The sequence below is a fragment of the Periplaneta americana genome, chromosome 16, assembly GCF_040183065.1.
Source record: "Periplaneta americana isolate PAMFEO1 chromosome 16, P.americana_PAMFEO1_priV1, whole genome shotgun sequence".
Classification (NCBI taxonomy): Eukaryota; Metazoa; Arthropoda; class Insecta; order Blattodea; family Blattidae; genus Periplaneta; species Periplaneta americana.
In genome coordinates, this window is record NC_091132.1 from 89,825,957 (window position 1) to 89,850,098 (window position 24,142).

General features: G+C 36.5%; 1 protein-coding gene across 4 annotated transcripts in view; it reads left to right on the top strand.

Annotated features, from left to right (window-relative positions):
- The window catches only part of CDase (neutral ceramidase), a 440,785-nt gene that overhangs the window by 287,703 nt on the left and 128,940 nt on the right, over positions 1–24,142 (top strand). For all 4 annotated transcript variants that reach the window (XM_069812523.1, XM_069812522.1, XM_069812521.1 and 1 more), the window contains exon 4: positions 11,530–11,706. In XM_069812523.1, coding sequence (XP_069668624.1) covers positions 11,530–11,706 — 177 coding nt within the window. The remainder of the gene's footprint in view (positions 1–11,529; positions 11,707–24,142) is intronic.

Here is a 24,142-nt window from a genome sequence, read left to right on the forward strand (position 1 = left end):
AGACCACTCCGATAGCACATTGATGACCAGTTGCAACTGTCGACCGATAGATGGGAGGTATCGGGAACTGTAATATAGACTGAAATCATCAACGTACAAGAGAGAAGATACTCGGTTACCTACACAGTGGGCAATGCCATTGATCGCAATGCAGAAAAGAAGGACACTTAATACAGACCCCTGCGGAACGCCATTTTCTTGGAGATGTTCGTTAGAAAGTGTGGTGCCTACTCGAATTCGGAAATACCGCTCTGCCATGAACTTCGCAATAAACGTTGGCAGACTGCCACGAAGTCCCCAGTCATACAGGGTTTGCAGAATTCCATAACGTCTCGTGGCATCGTAAGCCTTTTCTAGATCAAAGAAGACCGCCACAAGATGTTCCTTCTTGAGGAAAGCATCTCTAATGGCGGTCTCCAGCCGAACAAGATGGTCTGCGGCGGATCTGTGCTTGCGAAAACCACATTGGATGTTAGATAATCGGTTTCCCGATTCGAGTACCCACATCAGGCGTTTGCTTATCATCTTTTCCATAAAGTTGCATACACAGCTGGTGAGACAGATTGGCCTGTAATTGCCAGGTAAAGAAGAATCCTTTCCCGGTGTCTGGACTTGAATTACAATGGCAGAACGCCAAGCAGATGGAAATACACCCTCAGTCCAGATTCTATTGTACATAGACAGAAGAAAGGATTTTCCAGCTGGTGGAAGATGACGAAGCATGCGGTTATGGATGTTATCAGGGCCAGGGGAGGTGTCAGGGGATGTGTCTAGTGCCGCCTCCAGCTCCTCGCATGTGAACGGTGCATTGTAGTCTTCAGTGTTGTCAGATTGAAAATTTTGGTTTCGTTTTTCTGCAGTATCTTTGATTTTCAGAAATTCCGGGTCGTAATTATTTGAGCTGCTTATTTGTGAAAATGTGGTAGCAAATATTTCAGCAATGTCTATTGGACTGGTGGTCGTTACTCCATTGTTTAGAAGGCCCGGAATTACAGAACTACGTTTCCCCATTATTCGACGGACTTTGTCCCATATGGTGTTAGCTGGGACGATGTGTTTCAATGAACTGACGTAATTTGTCCAGGACGTCTTCTTAGCATCGCACACAATGCGACGAGCTTAGGCTCGAAGACGTTTAAACTGGACAAAATATTCTTGGGTGGGATGGCGCTCAAATTGGCGTAAAGCACTTTTGCGGTCACGGATTGCATCTCTGCAGGCATCCGTCCGCCAGGGGACAGAGAAGCGTTTTGGCCTGCAGGACGACCGGGGGATAGATAATTCCGCTGACTTTATAACCATATTTGAGAAATGGTCTACTACGGAGTCCACATTTTCATGTCCGTTACCATCGAATGATATGGACTCCGAAAATCCGACCCAGTCCGCCTTTTTAAGAACCCAGTTTGGAGATCGAGATTCCGCAGGACGTAAAGCGGACATACGCATTCGAATAGGATAGTGGTCACTACCATGTAGGTCGTGAATCACAGACCATTCGAAATGTGTGGACAAAACTGGGCTACAAATGGAGATATCTATCATGGAGAATGTACCGTAAGCTAAGGAGAGATGTGTTGCTTCCCCTGAATTCAGGGTAACAAGAATTAGACGGGTACATACCTCTGCTATTTTATTTCCTTTGTCATCATCGGAATTTGAGCCCCATGAGTGGTGGGATGCATTAAAATCCCCCACTACCAGATATGGAGCAGGTATCTGCGAGAAAATGTCTTCAATGTCATGCACAGTAAAAGGTGTGTCTGGGTGTATATATACAGAGACTATTGGGAACTGGATGGAAGGTAGAGTGACTCGAGCGGCTATGCATTGATGTGGGCTGTTGATGTTGATAACAGAGGAAAAGATACTTTGGCGGAATAGGAGAGCACAACCTCCGTTGGCACGAATACCGGCAAGGTGATCGTACCGGTGAACGTAGTATCCCGAGATACTTAGGGAGTTTTCGGGTCGAAGGTGTGTCTCCTGGAGACATAAAATAGCAGGGTTTTCATGATAGATCAATTGCTGTAGTTCTGTATATCTGCTGCGTACACCGTTCACATTCCACTGTACGATATCAGTCATCAAGAGGAGCTATATCATGTTGGAGGCTTAACAGGAGATTTTCTCTTCTTTTCCTTTCTATGGGAAGATGCTTTTGCCTGCGACTGCTTTGTCTTCGACTCCGGCGACTCACTTGCAGTTCATCGTACTCCTGATCGCGATCTTGAACGAGGACGTGATCGAGAACGTGATCTCGACCTGCCACCCGAACTAGGAGTGCGACGTTCTGGTGTTCTACTAGGCCTACAATCCTTCTCTGCTGTCATAGCAATAATTTTCTTAGGGACGTAAGGCCTGATGTCAAGTCCACAAGTGTCGTCTGACTCAGCAGTCTGAGTAGCGGCGTCTACATATGTCTGGGTTGCGATCTCAATTCGCTTCCCTGGTATGTTTGTAAGAGGTGGCGTTTGTGTGGTGGCATCGATTCCCTCTGTTGCTCTCTGCAGTACAGACGCATTGGACTTTTCAGTTGCCTTCTTTTCTTTAACTAAAATACGCTTACGTGCCTCAAAGAAGCTAATATTTTCCCGGACTCGAAGCTCTTGAATTGTCTTTTCCAGCATATACTTTGGGCAGTTTTTAGAATTTGAAGCATGGTCCCCAAAACAATTCACACAGTGCTCGGCGCCAGTACATGGGGAATCCCCATGGTCTGCACCGCCGCACTTTGCACAGATGATATTGTTTGTGCAACGTTTTTGCGTATGTCCGAACCGTTGGCACCTAAAGCACCGCATTGGGTTCGGCACATACGCACGCACAGGGACACGCTCTTACCCAATAAAGATATATTCTGGCAAGAGAGACGTTTCAAAGGTCAGAAAGACTGTGCTCAGGGGTTCAGTCCGTCCGTCCCGCTTCCGTATTAAACGGTAAGCCTTGGACACGGACTGTTCCGCCAGCTCTAATTGGATCTCTTCATCTGATAGACCATCTAGAGAATCTGTATGCACAACTCCTCGCGTGGTGTTAAGCGAGGAGTGTCGTTCAACTCTGATGGGATATGACTCCAGCAACTTTGCTTTCAACAGGGTCTCACTCTGTTTTGCAGATGTAGTCTCAACGAGGAGACTACCGTTGCGGAGTCGATTTGCATTTCTGACCTTTCCAACGAGTCCATCGAGCGCACGTCTCACGTAGAATGGACTAATGTCTTTCATTGTTTTTTCCGTTCCATATAATGTGATACTGATAAACTTTGGAGGCGGCACTTTTACAGTAACTTTCTCAGGGTCCAATTCCATAGCAATTTTCGTCATATGACCACCAGTCGTATCAATTCCTGTCTTATGTTTCTTATTAGTTTTTTCTGAAGGAGGAGAAGAAGAGCTCGTAGAAGCCATTTTGAAACTGGCCCCCCCTACGGAACCGTTGGCGTCAGCCTGCCACCGGGGGGGCGGAAGAAAAAGACACCAAAAAAGTCTTCTCGGTCTGTGCCGGCCGTGGGGACCCCTCCACAGCCCGATCCCAAGCAACCCACTTCACGCAAGTTACCCTTCAAACTGGTCATTACACACCTAATGGCAAGTCTTACACCAGAGGCGTGTCGCAGTTTTATGCCCCTACCACGGGAATAACCGCCCGTGGCTCCCCACTCTACACTGAATACAAGTGCCAGACTACTGCGGCTAACTCCGACCGACCCTCCCAAAGCCGGAGCAATCCGAGACCGCACGCAGCTTCAGGGGACTTGTGGTTGATTACAGTGCGACACCCATACGTCAGCGGTAACACGTCGGAGCGATATATCCGCCCCGGCGAACAGAATCGGTCACCGGGACGTCTAAGTCGCTCCGGACCCCCATTGGGGTTCTACGTGAGTGTACATGACTACTGGTCCGGGCTCCGCACCTAGACTTGCATATAGGGGCAGTATGAAGGGTCCACTATTGCTTCGTTGCTGGGCGCCCTGTCGGGCCACACAAGTTGGAAGTCGCGCTCGAAACCGTGGGACAGGACCACGGAGATAGGAAAGATCCCCGCTGGTGAGACGGGAGTTATAAACCTAAGAAACTTAACCTAATAATAGATATAAGAATTAGAAGGGGAAGAAGAATAAAGCCTCATCAGGCATTGTTAACAAATCCCGTCATGGTGGCGGACGTGGCAAGAACAAAAACAGCGGGGATGGAGAGGTGAAAATGGCTGTGATGATGTAGTGGGCGTTCCGCATGCAATGGCGGCCGGCGGAGAGAAATAGTGATGAAAAAGAAGAGAGAACGAAGAGGAGTGGTTGGTGATAGGACGAAAAATGGCCGAAAAGAAGAGCACGAGTGCCACCATTGCACCCCCCGGTCACCACTTGGAGGAACCCACCTCGACCGGTGCTTCATGAGTGATGCCTCATTAATGTCACTTATGAGGTTCAAACCTATCTTCGAACAGTTGACTAAACAACAATTTAGGCTATAAGAAGATTCATTGCCACGCGAAAGTGTGCCATAGCAAATAACACTATTATTATTACTATTATTACTGTTATTATTATTATTATTAATAATAATAATAATAATAATAATAATAATAATAATAATAATAATATTATTATTATTATTATTGTTATTATTATTATTATTATTATTATTATTATTATTCCTGACCGGGACCCCATCGAAGTTAGAGCCCTAGGCAGCTGCATAGTTTGCTTAGGCAGAAGTTCGTCTCTGTTCCTATATAATGTTTATATATTTCATACTTAACTATTGATCTTTTGGTGCGGTACCATATGATGTAATATTTTGTGTGTATTGTTATTTTGATAAATTGATGTAATGAATTTTTCTTCTAGTGTCTGTGTACCGTTATTTAGTATTAATTATGCTTATACTTGACTTTTTTACTTTATTGTATTTCTGTTATGGTAAAAAGAGAATAAATTTTAAAGGAAACTCACCTCTTACATCACATACAATTAAGTATACCGGTAACAGGTTTTTATATTCTGAGGTCAAAGTATAGATACCGGTACCTATAAAAATCGGTAAATTTAGTTAGGCCTACATTATTTATATTGTGTGTAAGGTAATTAAACTTGTGACAAAACGAAACATTATGCATTTTGGGCGAATAAATCTTTCTAGTTCAAAATATATGTTTCCGTTTATACCAGTACTACATTACAGTATATGTTTGAAACTCTGTGAATATAACTGTGTACTTTTCTTATATCGTAGCTATTTAACTTTTATTTTAATTTAATCTTTACTATTCATAACTCATATTTATCCTGATCGAGTATAGTGCATATAAATATGTGGCCTAGATAAGGCAAGAGATTTCTTTTATATACTGCATTTGTCTTTGGTTTTGATATTTTTATATTGGTAAGATATGTATTTTTTAAGTTAGAAGTAATGTAGAGCACATTACATACTTAATTTCATTTATGATGTTTACGTACAAGTTTAGGGAATTCATAGCTCATATTAAATTAAAAGAAATAGTTCAAGTTAACTCATAATATAAATAATTTCAATCTGCATGCACGGACTTGGGAGGTAACATCATTGTAGCACAGTCTAGTATATACAGTCGCGAAGCTCAATACGTAGTAAATATGCAAACATTAGATAGTTGCTCACCACTAGGATCGCTAATATCGCCTCATTACAGGTAATGCAAAATAGTACCGTCACAGTCTATTGTTTCTAGCACCCTCAAAACTCAAGCTTCGTGACTGTATATAATAGACTGTGATTGTAGCAACTGTGTTAGAAAAAGAGAGATTCCCTCACCAACATGGAGGACCGAACCTAGTGGCACGATATTTTAACATACGGTGTTTCCTCCATTTTAGTATAGAGCTCAATGTGCCCGGCTCATCAGTGCTACCATCTATATTAGCTACCCGTATGTTCGCAGAGTTGCCATATATGTACAGATCCATCTTTTCCGATGCAGTTTTCCTTTCTGTATTCCTGTTGACCAGTGTTTGTATGATACAATATGCATAGAGAGGGGGACAGTGTTTTCTTGAGAGATGCCGATGTACGGCATCGACACTCGGGTTCCTAACATGGATAAATATATAATAGGATGCGAAACTGCTGTCAGCACCATCTGGCGGCGGGGGGCTGAAATAAGATGATCAGCGCCCAACGTCGTAGGTGGTGAACATTAGAACTACGTGTTCGCGTAGGCTTCCGCGGCTGGTGTACATGGTGTATGGATAAGCTTCAGGGCTTCTACCGCGTTGTCTTGGTGTTATTGGCTGACGTTTCGACCGCTGTGTTGTGACCATCTTCAGAGCAGTTGTTGGATAAGGAAATAGTCTGCCAGTACTTATATATATCGAGACTAATATATATATATATATATATATATATATATATATATATATATACACCATTAGAACTACGTGTTGGGTACATTACCCAGAGTTCTCTATTGATCCGTTCGAGATATTCCTCGAAGAGGCAAGATGGCAGACAGAAACTTGCTAATAAGTGACATAAGGTGATACTACGTGTGTATAAGCAGTGTATGTTAAATAGTGATGTTTATGGACGTTGTAAAAATTGTGTTGTTGAATGTATTGTAAAGTAATAGTAATATAATAAATTGAACTATCTAAGTAGTTCTTGCAGACTTTTCCATTGCGCTGTACAATAAATACCCAAATAATACAATCCCAATTATCTAACCTTTTGCTTTATTTTTTGTCTCTGTCTGGTTATATTTTAATTGGGTAGTGTAAAATAGATCGTCTCTTTTATCTTTCTGTTGGCTCCGGTAAGAATTTTCAGTAGAAGATGTTGTGAGGAATAAAAATGTAAATGTTTTATTTTAAATTGGGTTAGTTTTGAATATCGAGGAGGGTGGGAGGGAATACTTTCTGCACAGTTTAACATTTTCGTCACCAGGTGCGCTGCTAATGCATGGAGTAATTACTCTTTTCGCTACTTGGTGCGCTGTTAGATGTAATAACGTCCCTCCTCCCAACAGATGGCAGCAAGATCAATTTCTACAACAGCGCCTCTAGTATGTGTTACGGGAAACTCAGTAAGTTTCGCATCCTATTATATATTTATCCATGTTCCTAAGCTCGCGCAGTACAGGTAACAGACTCAGGTAAGCAAGCTCACTCGGTACGGTATTCACTTAGGTTGGAAGCTTCAGCCAGTACAGCTAACGGACTCGGATCCGTAAGTTTGCGTGGTATAGGTAACAGACTTAAAATTATTCTTAAATCCATTGCTGATATTGATATTGGAGATTATAGATTTCGTGAGAGCGTATTGCTTGTTACGATAAGATTTTGCGAGAGTACGTGAAGCTAGGTTCGAGTAAGTTAGTATGTTATATTGGGACTCGCGTGTAGAGAACGCAAGGTTTTGTGATAAATATGCTATGGTATTGATAAGTTATATTTATTTTGTGAGATCCATACATTTGCTTCCGCGTGGATAAGATACGCGAGGTTAGAGACTTCGAGAATATTCTAGACGTACTGTACATATTATTGAGTATCGTGACGAAGCATTTTTGTAGCCGAGGTCGAATGGGTACGAGTTATAATCCTTCCTTCCTTTGTTTCTCTCTGTGCTTGAGTAATTTGGATTTGTGAAATATTGTGCAGATGTGTCTTTAGAATATTCTATAATAATCTCAGACCTCGAGTGACATTTATTAGACTATTTCGTGAATAAAATAAAAATGTCAATAACATATCCCTAAAATTCGCTCAAAAAATGTTAATAACTGTACATTTACGAATACTTTACCTATTCAGACATTGTGAAGTTGAAATAGGCCTAGATGAAAATCGATTAGTGCAATGAAGAAATTGGAGGTTATTCAGTAATGGCAGTTGCGAAAAGCGAAATACAGGTTTAATAATGTTAATTACATGTGCTGCGCTTTTCTCTTATTATAACAGAAATACATTTTCATTATTTGCTGAAATCATTATTTAATTTAAATATTTTATAATATAATTACAAGTAACCTGATTATTGCATTAATTAAATGAAGAATTTGCGAAAACGCAGTTATCAAATCTGAATGAAGGAATGTAATTTTTTCAGATAGCCTACAATGGACATGGAATTAGAAGATGAAGATATAGACGTGGAAGTAGAATTTCGCACTTTATTTACACTTTTATTTCATCGTTACGTTACATACTACACCGATAACTAAGAACTGTGTAATATGTGTGGGACCAGCTATGTAGAAATGCTTATATTCACAGCGAGACATGTTGCTATACAGTGAAGCTATCTCTGTATAGATAATTAAAACACGAATTTTATTACGCCATACGGAAGGCAGTTTGATCAAAGACTTTGTATATACTATACAAGGTCTTTGGGTTTGATATGCGATGGTGTTACATAAATTTGAACATCTGACTTTCTATTAATTGTTTAATTTCATTCACACAATATAAATTTTATAGGCTACAATTATAGGTTAAGTTACCTGTGGGAACATGACCAATGTCAGCTGTGCCTTATTTCGACCGTTACTCTTTGCTATAGGAAAACATTTTTTTTGTAGCTCGACAAACGCATTCTCGCTGTAGCGTGTAACGGAACTAAAGCTGCATCACAGTTCAATATTTCAATCGCATATGCATGCAATCTGGGAATTGAAGAATCAAGTTTAAAAGGTACGTTCAATTAAGATGCATGAAAATTCTGTGTCTACATGGTGCGCCGTTTTGAACGTCGTCTTCACTGCGTAAATATATTAATTAATATTAAATATCAATCTTGCATACATTGCTTTAAAGTTGAAAGAAAAGTTTAACCGTATAGTTGCATCTTAATGTATTCATGATCATCGATTTATGGGAAAACAGTTGGCGACAACGACTAAACAAAAGAACGACCATGCAATATATTGATAGCGATAAATCTAGCTGCAAAAATTATCGCAAAGTATGACTGTGATTGTTTGGAATTCAAAATTTCATTACACTTCATTGGTCGAAAATGGAATGACATCATATAAACGAAATAGTCAGCAATATACGTAAGCTAGATAACTGAGATACTCTCATGTTATTCCCGATATTAAAATTATATTGTTTGTGAATCTGTATGGATTTACGTATCATGATATTGTATTCTGGTTATTATGGTTAACATATATGGAGCCAATTATTCAAGAATGTGTTAATAGGGTTAACTCTGAAGAGATATTGCTATTAATTCATGTGGGAATAATTTGCATTGAATTAATTCTTGAGCTCTGTTTTTATGTGCTTTAATAGCTCATCTTCAGTGAGAGTATTTTATAGATTCAATGATTACCTTTTCTGTATATTCATTAATTGTATTGTGCATCAATTCATTTGTGTATTGTTACTTCACCATTCAATTAATTATACTGTTATTGTTGCAATTTGGACCCAGTTATTTAATCGCTTCCATTACACCAGCCAAAGAACCCAGTGCGCCTATTTCCATCTGACGCGTGGCAACGAGGGCAGAACTGAGACGCCTCACTGTGTAGTCAAATGCTTGCTCTTCTCTCTGACATCGTATAGACATGAGGCCAAATATCACTTTCCAAGGTAAAATTTATATTTTTTGGCACTTATGCTCTTTTCCCTATCCGCTCTTCAATTTATTGAACCCAACCTTTATTATATATTTTGTAACTTTCGTTAGGAATTAAGATAAAAGAAGTTTTTTTTTTTTTTTTTTTTTTTTTAGGAATAATGGATATACAGAAAAGGTAATCATTGAATCTATAAAATACTCTCACTGAAGATGAGCTATTAAAGCACATAAAAACAGAGCTCAAGAATTAATTCAATGCAAATTATTCCCACATGAATTAATAGCAATATCTCTTCAGAGTTAACCCTATTAATACACCTGTTATTCTCAGTCCTTTAAAACGTTTTAATTACATATTACTACTATTATGAGAACACTAGGTGAAGTAAATGCTTCAGTAACATTTTTAAGACTGACTTTCACACGACTTTGTCTTCTCGTACAAAAAAATAAGTGAACTCAAATATGATTTTTTTTTTATTTGTTGAAAAGTTGGGAAAAAGTACTTAAATCCAGCACATGACAGGATTGGCAAAAATTCGCGATTATATTCTGCATCAACTCGAAGCCAGATATTAGAGTATGCAAATTTCCTTTAAATACGCTGCTCTGAAGGCTGGTTCACAGTAAACCGGGAACGGAAACGACAACGAGAACGAGAAAGGAAACATTGTTAAAATAAATATAGGCTATTTAAATGTGAGCATTTCACGTTCCGGATCCCGGGCTCCGGTATTCTCGTTAATTATGCATGCTCACATTTAAGTACATTTATTTTAACAATATTTCCGTTCTCGTTCTCGTCCATTTTGCTCCCGGTTTATTGTGAAGCAGCTTTTACAAAGTTCGCGTTTTTCGTTAAAACGAAGAAAAAGAAAAAGAACTTTGTTGTAATATGACATAAAAGAAAAAAATGCATTACGTGACTGTCTAATGTAATGTAATGCAATATAATGGCATATATAATATAATACAATAGTCGTGTTTGTGGCTCAAGCACTAGCACGCTGAACTTCCATGAAGATCTAGACTGTTCCAGTTCGATCATTGTAAAATAAATGGTAAATATTAGTGTAATTGTTAAAGTCTCTACGTTTTGTTCTGCCCAACTTGACAAAACAGGATTCGCGTGAGCAGACAGAATTATTTCGCTTGCTAGGCTACATGCACGCACTCATCCATTACATTAAAAACTCCAGTAATACTTAACCTTGTAGCCTCCTGGGACAGAGTACGGTCCCTAGTAATTATATATTGTGTATTAATTGTTTTATTGTGTATTAATTGTAATTATTGTTCCTGATTAAATTACCACTGCCACTGGGTGTTTGCGCACTTGCAGTGTAAATAAATACATACATACACAAACATACGTTGCAGAGAACATTTCTCGGGATACTTCCGTATGATATAGTATAATGCAGTGTAATTTAATGTAATAATTAGATCTAGGATTTTTAGGCTGAAATAGGATAGATTGCAACAATTTTATGTACAAATCCCGAAATGTATGCAACACGAGAAACTCTCGAGCGAAGATATTGCCTAAAACTACGTGCATTAAAAAGAACATAATGTTTCAGCCTACGCTAAACGAACCTAAAAATCCGAGATCTAGTAATATTACATTAAATTTCAATTTAATGTGCCTGTAATCAAAATCAATCTAATATAATTTAATTAAATTGTATTTACCCTGATTAGTTACAGACCCACTCTACCTGTAGTGTCATTAGCAGTAACTAAACAGAAACGTTACTATGAAGAGTAAACACCTGGCAAGATATATAATTATCCACCTAACACTGAGTACGAAGCAGAGGAATTTCGCAGAATCTTTCTGTTTCCTTCCACGTGATCATGATTACTAGTAATCATTAGTGCCGGTAACACTAAAATTGCTGCTGACGTGTTTGTGCATTGCATTAACGAGAGCGCATTTGTCCCGTAGATACTGGCTCGACTGCAGAAGGTGTACGGAAACTTGTACACGGCCGACAACGTGATGATCAGCGGCACCCACACGCACTCCACGCCCGGCGGCTACATGCAGAACATGTTCTTAGACGTCTCCGTTCTTGGATTTGTCCGAGAGACATTCATCGCCCTGATGACTGGCATCATCAATGTAAGCACTCTAATGTTCACTTTAACTTAAGTCTCATAAATTGTTAGGGACTTCATTTCCCTTTTCCCGAATTTTCTTCTTATTTTCGAATCTCTGGACCATGTGTTGAGAATCATGCCCGATTGCATCCAGATTCGTACACTTACTAGAGGATATAGGCAGTTAAAGAAAGAAAAATGTCTTATAGTTTTCCTCTGTTCTGATATACTTTTTTAAATTTATATCAACTTTTGTACAATGAGTTAGGTCTAGCTTTAAACACCAATAAAAATAAATGATTATAACTGAAAACATATATATATGATAAACAGAACAAATCTAGCGAGGTTTGGTAGTGCACCTCTTGCAATTTATGCGACAATAATGTGGTCAGAGTTGCCAGATTCTCTCATCAGGAACCAGGACCGGTGATGATACTGCGTTCCTACCTTAATGTGAGTACACATTTGAATTAATTCAATTTGCAATAAAACTGATTTTATTCGTTTTATGCATTTACACTAATTATAGAGGGCCTAAACCAGCGGTGACCAAAACTCGAGCTTCAGTCATTACATGCGACAGACAGCCTATGAAGTAAGGAGACGGAGGAAAGGTACTTCGCATGAAAATTACAACCAGTGGTGGTTCCTGTTGATCAATCCCGCGGATAAAAATCTCAAGCTTTGCTGTATCAGTAATGTCACTGCTGTCATCAAGAGCCAGTGAATAATGTACGATTTTTCTTGCTCGTTTTTTTAACCTTTGTCTTGAATATAATCAGGAATTTTATAAATCCTTCTCTCAATACTTGGTCGAGAAATTCGTAGTTTTTCAAAATTAAAAACTTCTTATGAAAACGTTATTTAGGCTATTTTAATCATTACTCTTTTGAGAAATTCTGTTCTATTAAAAGGCTTTAGAGCACGAGATATTTCAAACCCCATTAGGGTAGTTGACTTCCTTATATTTATTTATGTCGTCTTTCTCTTCCTGGCTATGATTTATGACATGTCATTTCCTGACGTTTAACAGTTCGTTGGCACATAACACTGAATAAGTTTTTCTACAATATTATTATTAAATGAATAACTAATAAATAGTCACCCTCATCTAAACATTAAGAAGATTAAAATTGAGATAAAACCTACTAATTTTATCCTTCTAATTCATGCACGTACAGAACAATTATAGAAACACACTTAGTAGTCAGTAATAATAATAATAATAATAATAATAATAATAATAATAATAATAATAATAATAATTTATTCAGCATGGCAATTAATGTTTCTATATACTCCTAATTGAACCGTTGAGCAAAGTAAACGTATTACATTTTGTCCGACAGAACCATAAAAACGTTCTCCTTCTCATTCTTTACGAGACAACCTCTTAATGCTTGTAGAGACAAAGTTGTGGAGCGACATGATACCGCCACTGCTTGCCTTCAGTACGTGAATGAAACGCATAGCAATGCACAGTAAAATCGTCGTACTCGTTTGAATGTCTGTGATTACAAGATGTAATCACGACACCATCTTTGGTCACTACTAGCCTAAACTATTAATTTTGTTATATTTTTCTATATCATGAAATTTCTTTTGAATTATTGATAAAATCGGGAAAAAATATTTCTTACACCCTATTCCATTCAAAAGAAATACATGATACAGTGTTTTAATTCTCTCTAATAAATGAACTTCCAAAAAGACTAAAGAATGAGGATACTGTATAATACCTAATACATCTTACATGTATTTCAATACAACTGGATAGAAGGCGCCAGTTGGTACTGACGACGACATTGAACAAAGGTGGGGCAGAGTCTTACAAAATTAAGAAGGAATTTTAAAAACTATTTATAGAAATTAGCATTATGAGAATTACATTTGTTTTTTTTTTTTTTTTTTTTTTTTGCATTCCGGGACAAATAACTCAATCCAGGACGTAGGACACACCATTAAAATCCAGAACAATCCTGGGAAATTCAGGACGTCTGGCAACCCTGAATGTGGTTTACATAGAATCCTAACTACAAGGATATCATTTTATTTTTACTTCAATTTTTATTGTACCTGAGTTTTTTAATGTACTTCACTCCCACCCCTTCTACTAATGAAGTTCAACCGTCCTCCACACAGATCCAAGACGGCATATACTGTCATAGTAGCCTTACGGTCATAGTAAACAGTACGTTCCAAAAATATGTTCGCGTCTTCCAGTGACGAAAGAGCTTTCAATATGGAATCATTTTCGCATAGGTACTGTCGTCCATTTGCCTACGTCGTATCCCGGTTTCCCCCACCAGCTTTTATTCGCCAACTAGTGGTTGATCTGTCTTAGGTCTTTTCTAAGAACATTAATTTTTGTTAGGAATTGGACGTCTACGTAATATCATACAACTGTTTAAAATAACTTAAATGAAAGGGCCTCGTTAAGTAATTAACTGTCACGTGATTTCCTCCCTTTCTACGACCCTATGACATAACCACTTGGACGGACAGTAGATAGTATGTCTGAGTAATTTTATCTTTTCGGATCGGGCAGAAGTGAAGATTGAATTTACAGTACGTAAGGTACTCTTTTATAGAGTAAGTATAGAATTATTTCAACATAAGTTACTGATACGAAGTAGGAACCTGGTAATTGGAATTAGGTACAATAGTCTATAGTGCGATAATATGCACCTTAGAACTGAAGCCTGTATCGAAATGAACGGCCACCATTTTAAAAAATGTTTTTAAATATTCATATTATGATTATTTTTCAATTTAACTTCATTCTCTATAACTTGTTGTACGCTAATGTGCTGTAGACAGTATAATATATACTGCATAATGAATACGTCCACATGGACAGCTCAATTCGTGAGTAAAAACACTCATTGTTAATACTGTGTTGCATTTTGATTAAACAAAAACCTAATGAAAATGATCAAACTCAAAAGCGCAATATTTCCTAGCTTACGTAAATGGATGAACTACTTTTCTTCCCTTCTATACCTAATAAAGTGATTTGTTTGTATATTACGCCAGTATCATCGAACTCCAGTCGTGGACGTGGGTAGCAAACAGCGTTGATCCAAAGGTATAGCCAAGTTAATATTAAAAATGGTAGTAAAAATAAAACGATGTCCCTGTAGAATGGAAAAATAAACTTTTAATCGAATACAACTGCAGTCATGTGAACACTACAGAGAAAAATCTAGTTATTTGACATGAAATTGTAACTAGATTGAAAAATGAATGAACTGTTAATTCTATAAATCTATAGTCATGTGAACGCTTCAGGAGAACATCAAGCATGTTCTTTGCTTAGCCCAACCAAAGTTGTGTTGTCAGATAATCACACATGATCTAAGTACGCGTTGTATCCATATTCTTACAAGGCATCTCAGCAAAAGCTTTATCTTCAACCGTGATCCGCTGTCTTATTGCTTGCAGACGTAGTCTTTTATACAGAACATTATTTCTGCAGTGCTTGGGAAAAGTGACATAAGTCAGTTTTCACAAACCTTTTTGATAATTTATTGACAACTTACACTGGTTTATGTCGATTTGATTTTTTTCTGTATGAATTATTGTAATGGGAGGAGTAGCTATGTTTTTTTTTTTTTTTTTTCCAAGCGAACAGATATTCCGTAAGTTGTCAATAAATTATCAAAAAAGGTTTGTGGAAACTGACTTGTGTCACTTTTCCCGAGCACTACAGATTTATGAATTGTACTGTGAGGAATTTTTATTCGTAAATTTGCTTGTCGAATTTATTTTCTTAGTTTCTTTTTTGTAATCCGTGTCTTCTTCAGAAATTTTTGTTTGGATTGCTTCCTGTTTACTTGAACTTTGTATCTCAGGTCATTATTCTCTGTCACGAACAGAATGATGCCTTTCAAGGCTGAACTCCCGAAGAAACCGCCCCAGTAGATGCTTAATAAACTTTGTTTCTGTTAACCGATTAACATATGAGAATTAATCCTAAATTGTCATATCGCTGTAACTTTAAAGATTTGGTAGTTTATTTTCCAATATAGTGACGTCTCCATGGTAGTCACATCATGTTACGTAAATTGAAACAATGTGCTCGATAGATTTATTTCTGTTTATCATATATTAAGTTATTTTCTTTTAATGGTGTTTTAAACTAGACACTGTATACAGTATAGGCAAGAGATCCAATCGCAATAATTGACACGCAAATTTTCTCATTCGGGTCACATCAGTTGGAAGTTTGATGTACGTCAGTTCTAATCGTACGGCAACGTGCGTACTTGCTGTTGATATGTAGTTCATTCTCGAGCTGCTATCATAGAAAATCGTATGAGAATATGTAAATAAGCTTCTTCATTATTATTATTATTATTATTATTATTATTATTATTATTATTATTATTAGTCCACACCTGTGGAGTAACAGCGCGTCTGGCCGCGAAACCAGGTGGCACGGGTTCGATTCCCGGTCGGGGCAAGTTACTTGGTTGAGGTTTTTTCCTGGGTTTTCCCTCAACCAAATATGAACAAATGCTGGGTAACTTTCGGTATTGGACCCCGGACTCATTTCACCAGCATTATCACCTTCATCTCATTCAGACGCTAAATAACCTAAGCTGTTGATAAAGCGTCGTAAAATAACCTACTAAAATAAAAACATATATTATTATTTTTATTAGGCCTATTATTATTATCGTTATTATTATTATTATTATTATCATTATTATTATTATTATTATTATTATTATTATTATTCTCCATATTTCAACTACCTATGAATTGGAATTAAGTTGTTTGATTTTAAGTATATGTGACGTCACAGCGCAGGTACAGGTACGTTCGTATACAAAATAGTTACGCATACGTTGCCTTCTTCCTCTAGAACAGTCTTGCGATGGTGACTAATATTTTCGAGCTAGAGCTCTTTTGTGCCCGCTGCGCGCGCGCGGAGCTCTTTTACCTGTAAACATTGCTAAAGGATGTACAGATCTTAGAACACAGCGCATCATGACGGAACGGAAGCGTTTAAAGCTTTCAAGGAAGAGTGGAAGATACAATGTTTATGCTTCGAACATGGTGATGAAGTCCAGTGTTTTAATAATAATAATAATAATAATAATGGTTTATTTTAACTGGCAGAGTTAAGGCCATTCGGCCTTCTCTTCCACTCAACCAGTGCGATACGAAAATACAAAATTACTATATTGCTAAGGAGTGTTTGGTGTGTAAAAAAATATATCATTTGCAAAAATAAAACAACATAAAATGGCATTATGAGACGCAGCATGAAAAAAAAATATATAGGCACTATTCAGGAGAAGATAGAAATAAATTGATTTTGGAATTGACATCGAAGGTAAATTAATTTACATTTAGGTCAGTAGATTGTATCTAGATTCCTTTTATTTCTTTATTTTAAATGTATTGTTGATGTTTTATTTGTTGCTTGTTTCTGGATATTTACTTTTATTAGACTTTAATTTAGAAATAATATTTTATCTTTGATTGCACTTTAACTTATACTATTACTAAGCTATTTTCAATATTTTGAGCAAATATGAACTAAACATTTTGAAAACTTTGATGCAAGGGGCTTTTTTAGTAACGTCAATATAAAATATACTTAAAAATATAATTTCGAAACTACTAGACCTAATTGCACCTTATCTACGATAATGAAGGATCGCGAAAAAATACATCATGTTGCAACATCAGGCTCCGGAAACAAAATGTTGGCTTCGAGTTAACCTCTTGATAGAGAGATCTGAATATAGTGTGCATTTCATACCATTTTTATATTTAACGAGCTGAAAGACCTAAGTTTGTTCATTAACTTAATTAGAGCATGAGGTCGCCTAGGGAGGTATTTTTTAATAAATAAGGGATTTTGGGAGTTTGCAATCCTCTTCGATATTTTTTTATACGTGAAAATCATAAAACATAGTGCAATAGGGGATTTAAAGTATTTCCTTTTTCGTTTTGTGGTAACATTTAATTCAACTCATATATAATTTTGTACTCATGAAAATAAGACTTTTTTTAAAGATATAGGCCGAGTTTTTAAATATTTTCTTGAGAGATAATTTACATGCATCTGATATGTAATGGATTTCAGTACTTTCTGAGATCTCAACACTTGTTTATAGGAGGTGCTCAATGTAATGTCCATTCATGTTTGATGCATACTATCACTTCCTAAAATATTGTATACTATTTTTACCACTCTGTATATTTATGACACAAGAAAATGTAGGCCTACACAATAAACTTAGTATAGAAACATTCCTTAACTTGAGTAAAATGATCATTACTACTTTACTTAGTGAATTAAACAGTGTAAATATTGTTCCAAATAGCAGCAACAGAACAAAATCGATAAAAAACAAAATTGAAATTAAAGAGTAAAATTAAATAAAGCGTTAAATGAAATTCCACAAGAAAGAAAACATACAGCTACAGTCCTGGAAGATATACATTCACTTTTTCCTGCAAAGCAGCAAGTATAGGCAAAGAAATGGTAGATAATTTTACCATATGTTTTCTAATTCGATAATATTGTTATAAGAGCATTTTAATAACGAAGTGAATGAAATCAGTACAAATAATATAAGATATGAATTAGGTTATGAATTCATATTTCATTTGCAGTTTAAAAATAGGTTTAATAAATAACTAACATATATTAAAGATACCTAAATATAAAAGTAGAGAAAATAACCCTTGTAGCATCGTTGCGAAATTTCTGAACTTCTACAAAATCAATTCTACTTTTACGAAGGAACAGAACTGGGTGAATACTGCTAGATATTGAATCTTGAGAGTCCACCATTGTGGAGGTACAGTTAGCATACATGACTGTGAAACGAGCAGGCTCGGGTTCAAATCCTTGCTAGGACAAGTTACCTGGTTGAGACTTTTCTCGGGGTTTTCCCTCAACTCAATAAGAGGAAATACTATGTAACTTTCGGCATTAGGCCCTGGACTCATTTCGATGATATTATCACCATCTCATTCACACGCTATATAACCATAGAAGTTGAAGAAGAGTCTTAAAATAACCAAATAAATATCTCTAAGAAATAGAAACATCGATAATAAAGTTCTCAGAGATGGCCTACCGCTGGGAATTACTGCCACAAAATATACTTACTGAGTCTGAATAATTTACGAAGTTTTAAAGCATAGCAAAAAAAAAAAAATTCAGTTTCTTTCAGTAAAATTTAATTACGAGATTCTCTTTCATGTTATACAGTACTATTAGCAAGTACCACAATTTCCGCAATTATACAAGTAATACGTTATCTTTATCTCATAGGGGAACTAAAAATTTAGTTGAAAGTTGAAACGCTATGGTCTTGATAGGGTATAAAACTTGTCGCTGAAGATCACATTTTCATAAGCGTGACTTTTGAAAATATCGCAGTCGATAAGAAATGCCTCGAGTTCATACAGCGATAAACTAAATGAAGTCAAATTTAATTTTCGTATGAACTACAAAGAAAATTATCAGTCTAAGTCTCTGTTACAATTGGTGCGAAATATAATATTATTAAAGTGTGATTTGAGCAATATGCAGTTCTGAAAAAAAAAAGAAGAACCAGTACTCTAACCTAACAATCTTTTGTCTTTGGGGAATAGAGGTAAATCGCAGTTCCAGTCCGTGTTGAATGCGTTTCGTTGAAGACTCGTTAAATCAAAGTTAGATAAAAACTTGGAGACGAATTAAGCTTTCTTGGTGCCAGATGTAGGTAAGTTGTTATAGAAGACTGGCTGTGTGTGTGTGTGTGTGTAATACAATACCCGGCGACTAAATAAGTTTAATGCATTTAAGAAGCTTTAAGTTCTTGTCATACTTAAAATCTGTTAAACAGTGGAATTTGTCATTTGGCTGTATTCATTTGATTACTAAGAATCAACTAGGAGAAGGAGATAACCCTCGGGCAAGCATAAGTGGACATAACATTTCTGTATTGACTGCCTTCAAATTTTCTTCGAACGTATTCATTATCTTTCGTGGAAATTATTTGATTATACTATTCATGAAATTTGTACCAATTGAAAAGAGTCCAGTTCTTATATTTTTGTATGCACTGAATGAAAAAATGAATTTCTTTACGTACAAACAAAGGTTTTTGTTATATACAGTTTCTACCAAACGTTTAAGGACATTCCTTCAAAAGTGATGTTTCACTACTGCCCATATACTTATGTGAAACATTCTGACGTTTATACAGTGATCAAATATCTTGTGAAAAATGAAGTTTTTTACTGCAAACCCAATCTCTGTATCTTCCAAACTGTGGATTATGTAACAATTTTCTGTTATGAAAATTTATTGAAAAAAAAAAAAACTTTTTTGTAGGGAAAAATTAATTACTCCAGAATGGGTTTACTTAGATTAGTGAATTTTGGGATAGAGTTAGACATACTATCTGCAAGATTTTTTGTGGAATTATTACTTTTGTTTAAAAAACTTGTAACAGCTCGTTCACGCATATCCACAGTTTTCTCCTTTTCCTATATGACAAATTAACCCGGGACCGACACTACTACTTAAATTATAAAATTGGGAGTTGGTAACAATGGCCAATCATTCTTAGTAATAAGCTGGAGTTCGCTATAAGTGTGGGAAGATTAGATTTCGTCCTTGAAAAACTGAAAAAATGGGTCGAAATGCAGTGAGTGTGGACGTGAAGTGGCAGATTATTGGGATGTGGAAGATGATTAAGGATAATATCTAACTCTATCCAAAATTAATTAATCTAAATACATACATTTTTGAGTAAATTAATTTTTCTCTACACAAAATATAATTTTTCAGTAAGATTTCATAACGGAAAAATTGTTATATAATCCATAATTTTAAAGATAGAGAGATCGGATTTTCAGTAAAACTCTTCCTTTTTCACAGGAATTTGGACTCTGCATAAACATCAGGGGTTTTGATATAAGTATAAGGACAAAAGTGAAACATCTCTTTTGAAGTGGTGTCCTTAAACGTTTGGTAGAAGCTGCACTGGAATTCCTGTTTTCTGTTACCGCTTCGTCAGCATTTGGGGCATACGTATAGATTACTTACTTACTGGCTTTTAAGGAACCCGGAGGTTCATTGCCGCCCTCACATAAGCCCGCCATTGGTCCCTATTCTGAGCAAGATTTATCCATTCTCTATCATCATATTCCACCTCCCTCAAATCCATTTTAATATTATCTTCCCATATACGTCTCGGCCTCCCTAAAGAAAAGATCTTTTTCCCTCCGGCCTCCCAGCTAACACTCTATATGCATTTCTGGATTCGCCCATACGTTCTACATGCCCTGCCCATCTTAAACGTCTGGATTTAATGTTCCTAATTATGTCAGGTGAAGAATACAATGCGTGCAGTTTTGTGTTGTGTAACTTTCTCCATTCTCCTGTAACTTCATCCCTTTTAGCCCTAAATATTTTCCTAAGAACCTTATTCTCAAACATCCTTAACCTATTTTCCTCTCTTAAAGTGAGAGTCCAAGTTTCACAACCTTAAAGAACAACCGGTAATATAACTGTTTTATAAATTCTAATTTTCAGATTTTTTGACAGCAGACTTGATGATAAAAGCTTCTCAACCGAATAATAACAGGCATTTCCCATATTTATTCTGTGTTTCATTTCCTCCCGAGTATCATTTATATTTGCTACTGTTGCTCCAAGATATTTGAACTTCTCCACCTCTTCAAAAGATAAATTTCCAATTTTTATATTTCCATTTCGTACAATATTCTCGTCACGAGACGTAATCATATACTTTGTCTTTTCGGGATTTACTTCCAAACCTATCTCTTTACTTGCTTCCAGTAAAATTCCCGTGTGTTCCCTAATCGTTTGTGGATTTTCTCCTAAGATATTCACGTCATCGGCATAGACAAGCAGCTGATGTAACCCGTTCAATTCCAAACCCTCTGTGTTATACCGGGCTTTCCTAATGGCATACTCTAGACTAAAGTTAAAAAGTAAAGGCGATAGTGCATATCCTTGCTTTAGCCCACAGTGAATTGGAAACGCATCTGACAGAAATTGACCTACACGAACTCTGCTGTATGTTTCACTGAGACACATTTTAATTAATCGAACTAGTTTCTTGGATATACCAAATTCAATAAGAATATCATATAAAATTTCTCTCTTAACCGAGTCATATGCCTTTTTTAAATCTATGATACGTTTACATTATAAAGATTAAATGTAATGACTCTTCAATTTGATTCCATGTTTCCGGATTACATTATTTGAGAAATGGCGTTATTAACTTGCTACTGAAAATACTTCGAAAACACTTATTAGAAGCCTAGATTAATTTACAAACGGAAGTCTCCGACAAAATAATTTAAAAATCCATTCCTTAATAGTTTTCTGTGCAAGGGCAGGGCTTTCACTGCAAATTTAGCATTCCCTAATCTTCCTTCTTTTCCGCCTTCCTCTTGTCTATGTATACGATCCATCTTAATGATGTTGTCTATCATGTGATATCTTCTTCTGCCACGGACTTTTCTCCCGTCAACCATTTTTTTCAAAGCATTATTCAGTAGGCAGTTTCTTCTTAGCCAGTGACCCAGCCCATTCCTTTTTCTCTTCCTGATCAGTTTCAGCATTATTCTTTCTTCACCCATTCTTTCTAGCTTCATTTCATATTCTGTGTGTCCATTTTCACACACTCCATTCTTCTACAAATCCACATTTCGAATTCTTCTAGTCGTTTCTCTTCACTTCATCGTGATGTTCATGTTTCTGCCCCATACAGTGCCACATTTCACACGAAGTAATTCACTAACCTCGTCTTAGTTCTTTCCCCAGTGATCCGAAGAAGATGATCCTTTTTCTATTAAAATATTTCTTTGCCATTGCTATCCTCCTTTTCCCCTTTGTGGCAGCAGCTTATTGTAAAAAAATTGTAAGTAGAATCATAAAACTTTTATGGTTGTATGTATGCAAGAACAATTGATTTTAGTGACTGAAATTCTATGACATCATTGCACTCAGCAAAAGTGTCCTCTATGGGCACGGAGGTGAATCACTGTACTGTAGAGGGAGCCGAAAAATTGTCTGCTAGGCCTATATCACGTTTGTTTTTTACCCACACTTTTCACTTAAAATGAAACATTTTAAACGTCTTTTTGGTGAAGCAAAATGTAAAGAGTAGCAGTATTTTGTGAAAAAAACTGATACACTTAGAAAAAGTAACTATTGAGGTGTTTTGGATTTGAAATTCGAATTCAGAACATACGAATTAGTAAGTATCGTTTCGTTGAATTCGACATTCCCAATTATTTAAATCACAAAGTCTTAACACACTCTCCGCTCAGGCACAAACATTTGTTGCATGCTCTATCAAACATACTGCATTTTACTTTACAACTCGCTTGTGTTGTTTGTGGAGCTTCCTTTTCAGTCTTGTGAAACGTTACATCATGGTACCGGTAGTGCTATATTATATATTCATTCTCTGTCTAATATTAAAAAGTTGGTGGAACGTAATGACGGAGATTTCCGAAGAAATATATTACGTAGTTGTATACTACAGCATACGTACGTATACTATATCATATATTTCAATCTTGGCTTGCTAGGTGATCCAATTTGTGACCACCTGTATGTATCATACGAGCAAATATAATCAACATAGAGCTTTGAGAAGGCATGAAAGGCTGTATTTTATAAATATTCAAGTCAGAAATAAAAGTCTTGAATTCATAATATATTAAAAATTAAAAATAATATATTAAAAATAGTTGGGTTGTATTACAAGTTATGCTTGAAGTTTTTTAATCATGCAATTCCAGAGATACATACGTCTGTTGAGATTAATAAATTTATTTGCTTCTTCAATATCTTTGTTTGATAAGTGATAGAGAATTTCTTCCTGAGTATTATTAATAATATAATATCTGATTTCTAGAAAGATATACAGAGTGTCCACAGGAAATCTCCTTGATTGTAAACGGGTGTATATTGTCTCTGTCGGTAGTTGTATGTACGAGTGACAGTAGAAAGAGCAACTCAAAAATTGTATAGTGTACACCTCACAAACATTTCATGTGTACCCCGCGTTCACACAGTAGATATCAGGGCTATATTCACTCACGCCACTTACGCTTCAAAATATCTAATGAAATGGACTCAGTGGCATCGCAGATATGATGTCGCAGCACTAGCAGATTCTGAGGCGGTGGAGTTTCATAGATGATAACTTTTATTTAACCCTATAAGAAGTTACGGACATTGAATTCGGGGGACCTCGGTGGCCACTTGTAAAGGACTATTTGTCTCCAGAGCGCCAAATCTACCTTCTTGCTAGTTGTTTAAGATGGTTACGAACATTTGCTACAATGCATTAATGAAAAAATAACAATACTTGTAAATCCGAAATCCATTTTAACAGCTTCTCTTCGCTTCTGCTGGAATCTGTAGTTTTTGTCGGAAGTTATACACA